The sequence below is a fragment of the Ammospiza nelsoni genome, chromosome 4, assembly GCF_027579445.1.
Source record: "Ammospiza nelsoni isolate bAmmNel1 chromosome 4, bAmmNel1.pri, whole genome shotgun sequence".
Classification (NCBI taxonomy): Eukaryota; Metazoa; Chordata; class Aves; order Passeriformes; family Passerellidae; genus Ammospiza; species Ammospiza nelsoni.
The window spans coordinates 20527276-20538987 of NC_080636.1; the positions used below are offsets into that span (position 1 = coordinate 20527276).

Consider the following 11712-nt stretch of genomic DNA (forward strand, 5'->3'; position numbering starts at 1 on the left):
CATTATAGATCAAATGCATACTTTGGAAATAGATAAATACAAAAAATGCATATTTTTAGTGTAAAGTCTGTTCTGGTTTCACACATTAAAAAATTACTTTTATACATTTTAAAAATTCAAAAGCCTAATTAAAACCAAAAGTCAAGTAGATTTTTTGTTTTGAGAGCAAATATATTGTATCTATTATTAATCCTCTATATATTTGTCAATGCTTTTTCTTTAAATGTTTTATGAAAGATATGCTCTAGATTTTAAAACCAGTTTTTAAATACCAGTTAGTTTAGGACCACCCCTATATTTCTGGAAATCAGAATATATTCAGTGTGAATTGGAACACAGTCAAAATATTCTGGTTTTACTAATTTACTCTACCCTTGGTATTTACAGTGTTATTTGAACCTATATTTTGTGTTCTCTAGACTGGTGGCCATGGTTTATTTGGTGAAATGTCAGTAGTGGAACTACGTGAACGCCTCGCCCTACTCAAGGAAGCACAGAAGGCAGCAGAGGAAGAGAAGAGAGATCAGATAATTCAAGAAAAACAAGCTAAGGAACAACTTATTCTAGACAAACTGGACCAGATTTCCCAATTCAGAGCAGAACTTGGACGAGCAGCTGCTTTCAAGTGAGTATAAAACAGCATGTGACATTTAAGACATTGCAACTTTGTTAATATTTTGCCAGCCCTTGAGAAGAAGAACAAATAGAGAGCAAAATACAGCCCTTCTCTACTTTTGTCAAGGATTACACTGGGGCCAGGATTTCCTTTTAATTCTTGAAAATAATTTTCATCAGATTTAACAAATCTTTTTCATCATTTATGGTTGAAGACATCCCATAGGCTGGTGTTGACAGTATTACCCCAGGATTCAGAGCCAATAATATAAATTCAGAAAGAAGTTTTGCCTTTCTTCTCTTCCTTTTCAGCTAATCAGAACTAATTGGATGTTATGAGAATAATTCTAGCTTGACACTTAAAGTTATTCCTCATTCTCATCTAAACCAATATTAGAGCTGTATTTTTCTTCCTTGAATTTGATCTGTAATGTTAAAAGGAAGGAATTATTCTAGAAGTTAAAAATATTTTCGGAAGATTTTTTTATAGCAATAATGAGTTATAAATTAAATACATTATAGCACTAGATCAAAAAGAAGTTCTTTGCTTACAGGCTGAGCATATTTTGCATTCATGACTAATATTTATTATTCATTATCAAATTTATTAATCGTTGTCATAAAGGATACATAACCATCACAGGTGCTTCACATATGCAGAAGAAAGGTCCCTTCCACAAGGGTTTTAAAATCTAAGTTAATGCTATTAACAAATAAAGCTGAGCAGGAAGAAAGCCTGTGTAAAAGTATACAACATGGCACACCTCTTGCTCTTACACCATTTTTACTGCATCTTAAATATTTGCCACTTTTTTCTTTCAAATTGTCTTTTATCTTTTCCCCTTTGTGGCTTTGAGAGGTAAGTCCTTGCCTTGCCATATTTATTTTGCAAACTGATGTTCAGGCTGACGTTCAGAAGGCATATTCTATCAGGCTACAAACACATGTTTTTAGACATGTCTTAGATTCACATTTATTGCCAAAGGTGGCTTCTCAGAGTTCAATTCATGTTAATCATTTATCATCCAATTCTACATCTCAGTTACAGAAGGCAGTATTGATGTATTCCTTTAGTTTTCACTCTTCTCAGCTGTAATTTGGTTTGTTGCTGATAGCCAGTCTCCAAAGACTGGAGTTTTACTATGTTAGTGCTTGAGAAGAGAGTTTAATATATTTAATGAATCAATAACTGCAGCTGCAGTGGATAGACTCCACAGAGCAGTGACCTTCTTTTCTATGGCATGTATCAAGAAAAGATTTTAAGACTTAAGAACCTGAAATGGGGTTGGAGCTAGAAATATACTCTCATTGCTAAACAGTCAGTATTGTGAAAGCCTGTGGGCATAACTCAAGCCACTGCTTTCCACTAGAGAGGCAAACTAAGCATTAAGAACTTGTGTACTACATAAAACCTGTTTCACTGGTACCTGCTCAAAGAATCATCTGTTCTAGATGTGCAGTCTGTGAATTTTCTATAGGGCTGGGTTTCTTTAAACTAGACTCTTTGGCTCAATTCAGAACTAAAACTGTTCTGATCCTGAAATAAGTTGTGCTTGAATGAGAAGCTTTGATTCACTTTTTGTTCTGTCATGTGAAATGCTTTTTAGAACAGACCAACATGCCAAAGATAGTAGAATCCAAATTAAATTATACACTAAATTTCAAGCCTCTGACTCAATCAGTCAATCTGGTCAGATTCTTGGTAAGTTACACAGTAATTTTAATGGAGCCCTGTCTGCTTTCTAAATTAAGAAATATAATGTTTCATTATAGATGTTAGAAGGCATTTTCCTTTCATGGTTCCTAGGCAATTTATGTATGTATACAATTTATGTATATGTTGGAAGTAATTCCTATAAGAAGGCATCATCATAGTACACCAAAAATCCTTTTCTTTGAGAGTGTATTTCATGCATTTTCATACAGAATCCAAATCTCTGGTGTTATTTTTGTTAATACAGAAATATGGCATGCTGGCCATGGCATTTACAAATGCTAGACACTTCCATGCAGTTTTTATTTCTCTCAATGGAAATTATGGGCTTTGTGCATTAAACCTTATTTGCAGATCTTGAATCCCGAAATACCTCTCAAACCAGTGTGAGTGATTGTTTGGGTTCTATTCTTCATATGCTGCACAGAAGGTGTAAAAAGCTAATTTTTGTGTTTACAGAATTGATTCATCATTATAGGGATAGCAAGCAAATCTTGCCAATGGTCCTCAGAAGTTAGCCTTATGCATCAATATAAAATTACGTGTTACATCCTAAATTGCATTGTGTTGAAGGCTTCTACTAATCAGCTAAAGTATGGCAGCCAAACTATGCTAAACACCTGCTTTAGTGACAGCTGGAGTTTAATCAAGTCCCTACCAAGTAGGTTCCTTTCAATAACATTCACAGTCATACACCAACACAAAAGAAGCACGTTGTGCAAGCATATAATGAGCTATATTAAACAAAATAGGAAATGGAACATGAAAAATTACAGAGACATTGGCCTTTAATAGACTGCAAGCTGTGGCATCTATCACAGCAATGGCTGTGTGAGTGCTTGCAGGGTGGTACATATACTGGATATCCCTTTAATTGCTAGAATTGCACACAGTTTGAAAATCAGCACTGTCATTTGAAGTGGGCAAGCAATTCTGCTCTCAGCTCAAGCACCAGCAGAGTTGTGTGTGTTTGAATAGAGGTTAATGTGCTCATATGACATCCCTGTGTACTTGAGATACAACTCCCTTTCATTCAGTAAGGGACATGTATTACTGCAATCAATCTGAGGGACATGTATTACTGCCATCAGTCTGATGCCCTAAGGGTCACACAATAGTTCAAACCATTCCTCTGAGGCTCCCTCCATCCACATTATCTGTGGTTTGGGGGGAGAGTTACTTTGTGCTGGACTCAAGGTCTGGAACTGCAAGTTCTCACCCTTCACGTGGTTTAAAGCTGTCAGAGGAGAGCAGGACTGATCCTCCCTGAGTTCCTTGTGTGTGAGGAAGATGTACAGACTGCCACCAAGGCAAGAGTTCCCTGGATGCCCATCTCACTTTGTGGTAATGCACACTGGACTCACTCCCAGCACTGGATTACAAATGATGGAGTGTTTGCCAAGATGGCAGAGCAATCCTTTCTCTGCCTGCCACTGCCAGGGCTCAAACCCCTCCCTGACAAGGGGCATCAACCACACACACTGAGAGAAACCCCTCTCTTGGCCTGAGCTGGGGAAGGCTGGGCATAGTGTGAAGGCAGCCAGAGCAGGAAAATGAGGAGAAGGAGAAAAAGGAGGAGGTAATGAGTTCTTCACTATCATTGAAACAAAAGGGGGAAATTTATCAGTAATGATGAATCAGAAATATGAAGATGTGAAGAGAAGCTGTAAAAAAAAAAGACAGGCTTTTCTCAATGGTGGCCACTGAAGGGACAAGAGGAGTATCAGGAAACACTTTTTACTGTGGAGATGACCAAGCATTGGCACGGATTGTCCAGAGAGGTGGTGGGGTCTCCATCCTTGGAGGTGTTCAAAAGCCATCTGGACACAGACCGGGGCATGGAGCTCAAGTGGCTCTGCTTAAGCAGATGGGGTGGTCAAGATGACCCCCAGAGGTCCCTTCCAGACTCAGCCATTCTGTGATTCAGTGACTGAACTTTGATTATGCAACTTCAACTTCATTTTTATTTCACATGAGGAAAACATTGCTATGAATAACAATCATTTCCCCACCTAAAATTAAGTGCTTAATAAGTTAAATTTTTTTGGAAGGGAGCCAGATTTTGAGTGCTTAAATCACTCACATTAGTACAAAACAATAATCAGTCTAATAGTGTAGTGCTCTTAAATGTCAAAATAGTGACTGCCTTAATAGTGAACTGTTAACAATTAGACACATTCACTTTGCTAACCGCAGTAACTTAGAATTACATGGTGTAGGACAGAAAAAGGCAAGGAACTGTGAAGTATAGACAGCCCTACTCACTGAGGCTATAAGAAACTTTTTTTTTAAATTGTTATTTGCACTATAAGCAATTCTCTTTTAAAAAAATATTTGTGTTTTTGCACGAGACTCCTTTTTGTAAGGTGAGCTCAACCTCCTACAAGTATTGAGTCAGTTAAGAGCTGCCTACAGCTCTTACATACATCTATCTCTTTATACTTGTGATAGAAAGCTGAAGTTTGAAAATGTAATTGAAGAGCCAAATATAGATTATAGGAGGAAACTTCTGTGCAAATCTTCAAATTTCCCATTTTTTAAATAGCTGAGAAGAATTTTCATAAATTATCACCTAATTTTCCATTGATCTGGAGAGGAAGAGGTGACAGAGATCATAAGAGGTTTTTCTATCCTGAGCCCTCAAAGTTCTCAACTGATGACAGAAAACTAGAATTTTAAAATTTCTTTTTTCATTCCTTCCTCTCTTGGAGTTTCTGTTATGATATGGTGTGGCATCTGAAAATCTATGGGATTGGCAGCATTAGTGGCAGGAATAGTGTAGATGACTGGCACAAGACTACATTTAGAAGAGGAATGAATATTCTGGAAATAAGCAACTATTTACAATATAGAAATATAGAAGCAGCTGCTGCTGCTTCCTGATGTTAAACCTCTTGCTATATTTCCTTTAACTGTATTTACAAGAATCTGCATTTGCATGTAAGGAAAGATTTTGTTGTTTATTCTCACGGACAAGATTTAATCATCAAGTATTTACTTAAAACTGTACTGTTATATTCTCCTTTATCCTTTGGAATGCAATGCCTTCATACAGTGCAAACAGAAATAAAACATGTCCTCAATTAGATTAAGTGATAGCACACAATTTTTAGATTTACAATATATGTTAAAAATTAATCTCAGTGTAGCAGAGTATATCACAGTGCTAAAGAGGATAAGGAAACATTATCCTAACCAGATAGCATGACACATGGAGCAGAGGGGTTCAGGGAGAGTCTCAGGAAAAGTAATTGGAAATGAGAAGCCAAGCCTAACTGTGTCCCTTACTTAGAGTTCACAGTCACATTTCAGAATGTCACACAGGTCATATTTCCCCTTCATCCAGTTCCTGAGGATTTGGAGACCTCTAGTCTGGAATGGCTGCACTGAAGAAAACTTGTTATCACAGAGAGTTTCCTATAAGCAGAGATAAAGCTAACAAGGCAGGCAAAAGCCACCTCTCCCAAGATAAAAGAAGTGTTTGGATCCCTGATACAGACACAAAGGCAAATTGGTGGGTTTAGCATCAGAAGGTACTTCTTCCTTCTTCTCCATCTGCCAGCTTCTTGAGAAGTGTGTCTTCTACTGAGACCACCCAAGATTTAAGGAAAGAGCTCAGTTGTAAAGCATTTCTTTTCAAAAGACAACTTGTCTGTAAAACTAGCCCTGCCACTGACAGAATGAGAGCTACAGAATCAGTGGACAGTGCCCCAGTGCACTCTGCTCTGGGTCATTTGGAGTCTTTATTTGGTTTCCAATAAAAGCAATTGCCATGTTGCACCACTGCAACATAAAAAGACATTTTATAAAACTATCCTTTGCCAGCTGCTCCTAGCAGATCTAACATGGCTGTACAATTGTGTACATTCCTTGGAAGATCTGACACTTCCTATAGCTCTGAATTTGTCCAGAGAATCATACAGCTGCTCGTGACTTAATATTAACTCTACAATTTGATCTTACTAAGCTTAATTCGGGGGCAATGTTGAATAAAAGAGAAAGCTGGATATTAAGTGAGTCACTCTGGTGTAACTTACATGGAGAAGTTATTAATAAATTGGACCAATTGGATGAAAATATGTAAAACCAGATGAAATGTAAATTCCAGGGGACAGAAAATTGGCTACAATAGAAGTGGGGGGAAAGGAAGACTATCCAATAATGTCTTTGGTATGCCTTACTTTTAGGCTGCACATGCTGCTATCAATTCATGCTCACACAGAGCAACTAACCTTAATTAATACATCACCATCCCATTGATTATGTATCTGGGCATTGGGATTACACAGAAAAAAAAATCTTTTATTTGCCAAGGAATACAGCAATCAAGATGAATACTAATGATCATATAAGGCAAACTCCATAGTTCACACAAGCAAAGACCTGCACTACTATCCCAGGTTTTGCACATTGTTTTTCTAAAGAATGTCATGTCAGGCTTGAAATACTTAAGATATTGTCATCATGGCATCCTGTGGGAAGAAATTATTTGATGTGGTTTAGTAATGCTGTTCTGTAAACAACAAGAGGCAAATTGTGAGTACCACGTGCAAGTTATATTTATATGATTTAAATCTCTTTTGAGTCTAACTGGTTCTCAGAAGCAAGAGCAAATTCTTTATTACCAAGGTAATATGTGCTCAGATGAACTTATTCTGTGGGATGATAATATTTTACCTTCTCATTGTTTCTTTTTGACTTCTCAGGCAAGAAGAAAAGAAAAAGTCCCAGCCTGGTGAAAGGCCCATGAAAGATGAACGCATTTTAAACCTGCAGAAGAAGATTGTAGAGAAAACAATGGAGCGTAAAAAGCAAGCAGGACTCTTGAAGATTAGCCCCCAGAAAACCAGAATTGTGCCAAGCAAGGTCTGGTTATTACATAAGGAGAAAAGATCTGCAATAGACCTGCTGTTCACAGACCTTTGCTCAAGTGCCAGCACTGGCAAGGGGGCAGAGGCAGATGGTGCCATACATGGCTGGCAATCACACCCTGCCCCCTGCCTAGGCACCGTTTCTCCAGCCTGGCCTTGACCTCACCTTCTTTTCCCACGTTCTGCTGTCAAGAGCAGGACTCATCCATTCAACACCTGCCTTCCCACTCTTACCACCACACACTCATCCCACCAAGGCAGCACCTGACCCCATCTCCACCTCTGGTCTTTCCCAGCTTCCTATCACACCATACTAGGATGCTCACCCCTCTCCCACCCAAGGCATGTTACAGTTTATCATTCCCATGGTTTTGTGGAGAGTTGCACCAGTGTTTAAGTCATCCTAAACTGGGCAACCCACTCTGCTTGCTTTTCTGTTCATCATGCCAAGTTTGATGCTAACAAGTTTGCCAGTCATGTGAGCAAACAAACTGTGTTGTCAGCCAGCAGGATTAATAGAAGTTTAGTGCATTTGCTAAAGAGAACCACTGTATCACCTGCAGTCTGACCATCTCTCTGTTCTTCCTGCAGGATTCTTTTCAATGGAACCATTGGAAAGAACTGGAAGAGAGTCGGGAAAGACAGTTCAGAATGCTTCAGCATGGCTTTATGGACAGAGAGGCTGTTCAGAAAAAGGAGCTCATTGCAGCAGCAAGAACTGGAGCCAAAGCCTGTATACTGCGCTCTGATCTGAAATAAAATACATTTGGAACAAATCCAGGCCTGCTGGAAATATCCCAGTGTACCTATTTACTACAAGGTTGAGTTTTATTCTTATTTCACCTTTACAGTGTGATTAGAAAAATGTGGGTCTTACAGGCACAATAGAATAAAAATGTGCGGGGAGGTTGTAATATCATTTAATTTTTTATGTTCTTTTATAATGATAAAATGATTAATTATATAAGGATTTGTTTTCTGCTAGCATCAAAAGCTTTAAGAAATTGAAATTTAATCATCAGAGCTCCTAGAGCATAATGGCAAATATCTGTGTAAGAATGTCAAGACCTGTATTTCTGGTTTGTATACTATGCAATGGTTTGCTACACTCATTTTTCCAAAAGAATAAAAATGAGGGCAAACCCCAGGGAATATTTGTTTACATTATACATCTTTTCAGAAGGCATGGTCAGCCTAAGTTCCAAACATGTCTTCTTACATGACAGTAACTATGTAAGAGGATTGCCAGTTTCAACACTGTTTTAGGGGATGAGGGAAGAACTGTTTAGAAGGTTTAGAGGATGTGAAAGCCTCCAGAAGTAGGAGTCTGGATTCATTGACCCAGGCAGGCCATTCCTCTATTTGCAGACATAAATTTCTTCAGTCTTAAAACAGTAAAAGGAGAACATAACATTGATCTCTTTAGGGAGCTGCTTCCACAAAAAGTAAAAATTCTGTTACTCACCTAGAAGATAATTTGCCTTCTGACAATTTCTATACTGTGTAAAACAGCTTTTAAATCACAAAACTTATCCAGGCGCAAAGCCAAGGAGGATATAAATCAAAATTAAAATCTGCCCAGCATTAGGACTATGCAAGATATTTCTATTTTAACTCAATGCCAGTTACTGTTTAATTATGGCTATTGCAAATATTTAAATTGAAGGAGACTTTCACTGACATTAGAGTAAGGCAGCTGCTTCAAAGGCTCTCATAACATTGCATTTCTCACTTTTTATTGAAGGAGGTCTAATGGAATTCTTTTATTGCCATCTAGCTGTGAAGATCACTTCCACAGCCCACAAGCTGATAAAATGTGCTGTATTTTTCACTCCAAGGAAATGCTCTAGTAGTCCACAAAGGCAATGCAGGTAGGGCTCATGCTCCAGAGCAAGAGTTAAGGAACACAGGACAGTGAAAGATGGAATCACAGAAGTAGAACTACATAGAAAAGGGAACTGTGATGCCATGTCTAGTACAGTATTGTATATCTTTAAATTACATACTCTCAGTGGCAGGGAGTTTGTCTTCCTTTGTTCAGCATTCTTTTGCAGTGCATTCCAGAGCAACAAAGCTAACTGGTGACTCTTAACACCTTGATTTTCCAGAAGCCAGCAATTAACAGCTGACACTCATGCTCTAGTATATTGCATGGCTGAACAGTTCTCAAACTTTTCATAAGAATTTTTAAAAGAAAAAAAAAGCATCATTAAGCAGATATTGAGATAGTGGAAATTTCAAATCCCCATCACACTGCAGGTTTCTTCCCCTGTGATTTTGGACCAAGTTTTCAAAATTCTTATTGAATTGCAATCAAGCTGGTTCAGAAATATTTCCTTCTCCATATTTTCTTTGCTCTCAAATGAAAGTACTGAGGAATAGAAGAATCTCAATAATCCAGCTGTGGAATTTTTGCCTTCAGAGATAACAAGTAGGCCTATTACTGCTTTGGGATCTGATGCATAAAGTCATCTTCAGAATCAACATTTTGAGGAATGTAAAAGAATGTGTTTTGAAGAAAATACCAATATATTCCTATATTGGTATTTTTGTATCAATATAGCCTACTGATTTTTCAGTGATGGCAGGCCTTGCAACAGAATACAGAGAATAACATAAAAAATACCACCCTGCTCCTGACAAATATGTATAACTTGATGCTGAACACAACAGATCCTCTCCAGAACCACTCTGCCCTGGCTCCTAGAGCACATTTCCTAGTATTCCTGTGTGGTACATGGAAACCTGAGGTGAGCAATGCAGAGCAATCAGAGGTCTGGTGGGACTTGTTAGCCTTGTGTTATAAAAGCAGCTGCAGTGGCCCTGGAGCCAGGTGAGCTGTGAAGGCACCCAGCTCACTGAGACTTGCTGCCTGTGGCAGGGACCGTGCACCACCTGCTGCAGCCACACACAGAGAACCGAGGGAGAAACACCTCCACACTTGCTTCACGGGAACGCAGGTGGATGAAGAATTCATGATTCACTCATTTACACATTTGTTACACCATTTGCAGCCACGAAGAGGAGCCTGAGTGAACAAGGCTGACTCTGAAATAATCCATCAAAACAGAGTAACAAAATCAGAGGTTGCACCTGTCTGATCATAGTGACAGACTCATAAGGAAACATTTCTAGTGCTGGAAGCTGCACATTCAGAGATCTCTCATTTCAGCACAAGCAGCGAGACCACATGTCCTAGGGTGACGTTATGGTGCTTGTATCCCCATGCATGTGTTCTGTTTATGCTGGATATCATGTTCTGTGCCTTCAAGGGTGGCTCTGAAGAGTGAAAGTTCTGTTTTGTTCTCAGCCGCTCCCCCATGGCTGGCAGACACAGACAGGACAGTACATGGTGCTGCTTGTGCTTTCTGCTTGGCTTTTTGCTTTGCTTTTGCTCCTGCTTCTGCTCTGCTCTTGTTTTTTGCTTCTGCTCATTAGTCAGTTTAGCTAAGCAGTCTGAATTTTTCCCTGGACTGTTTTTCCTTTCCCTTTTTTGGAACCACTCAAGCCTGCTCCGGACTGGGACCTGGGAACACTGAGAGAGAGTTTGCACCCTGTGGCTGCAGCAGCTGCCCCAGCACCGGAGGGACTGAGAGCAGAGCGACCACTCCCAGGAGAGACTTTGTGAATTTAACATCTTTTTCAGAGCAGTGAAAGAGTGGTGTCATCCAGTATTGTTCATTTTGTGTGCTGGGGAGTGCTGTGCCTGTTGAACAAACAGGTTTTTTCCACTTCTCTCTGAGGAATCTTTCCTGAACCGGTTAGGGAGACGGGCCATGTGGGTTTGCTTTCTGGAGGGTCCCCCTTTTGGAGGTTTTTTCCCAAATTTGCCCTAAACCAGGACACCACGGAAGCCTTCACATGCCACTAAGGAGGTGAAGGAGATGTAACAAAGCCCAGATTAGCTGAGGAAAACCAAGGCCTTTGCCATGTGACAGGCACTGGACACGGGTGCTCCCCACTCAGGTACCACGGTCACTGCTGATGGCATTTGGCTCCCTCCTCCACATCAGCCTCAGGAACAAGGGAAAGCTCACACTCAGTGACTGCCATGCCAGGCAATCCAAACTGCCCTAGAGAACATAGGTGTTTCATTATTTAAATGAAATTAAAGACACAGAGATGGTTATGTTGGGATGACAGGGAAAAAAATACCCACTACAAATCTCCAGCACTCCTTGCCCAGAGGAGGAGAAGGGAAGACAAGTCGCTAGGGGAAGCTACCAGTTCATCTATAAACAGCCAAATTGCCAGGAACAGGACAGTAAATCCAGAGAAGGACAGCTTCTTATTGGTAAAGGTATGGTACAACTGTTGAGAAAACCCTTTTTGATAGTGAGGTGAGGGCCTTGAAACACCTCTGCAAGTGTTTATGAGTTAGACATTGGATCTGGAGTAATTATTCCATGGGTAAGAGGTAACTGTCTCCCACACTGATGGCTCTGAAGAATTTTGCTCAGTCTTTTGGAAATACAGTGAGAAAAATAATTTCTTCGCAGAAAGTGTGATTTG

The 11712-nt window shown here is 39.5% G+C and overlaps 1 protein-coding gene across 1 annotated transcript in view; it reads left to right on the forward strand.

The window, feature by feature from the left end:
* Positions 1-8287, forward strand: part of CFAP99 (cilia and flagella associated protein 99) — a 50308-nt gene extending 42021 nt beyond the window's left edge. Inside the window, exons 13-15 of the mRNA XM_059470704.1 lie at positions 420-625; positions 7036-7195; positions 7792-8287. Coding sequence (XP_059326687.1) covers positions 420-625; positions 7036-7195; positions 7792-7959 — 534 coding nt within the window. The 3' untranslated portion in view covers positions 7960-8287. The remainder of the gene's footprint in view (positions 1-419; positions 626-7035; positions 7196-7791) is intronic.
* Positions 8288-11712: the final 3425 nt, after the last annotated feature.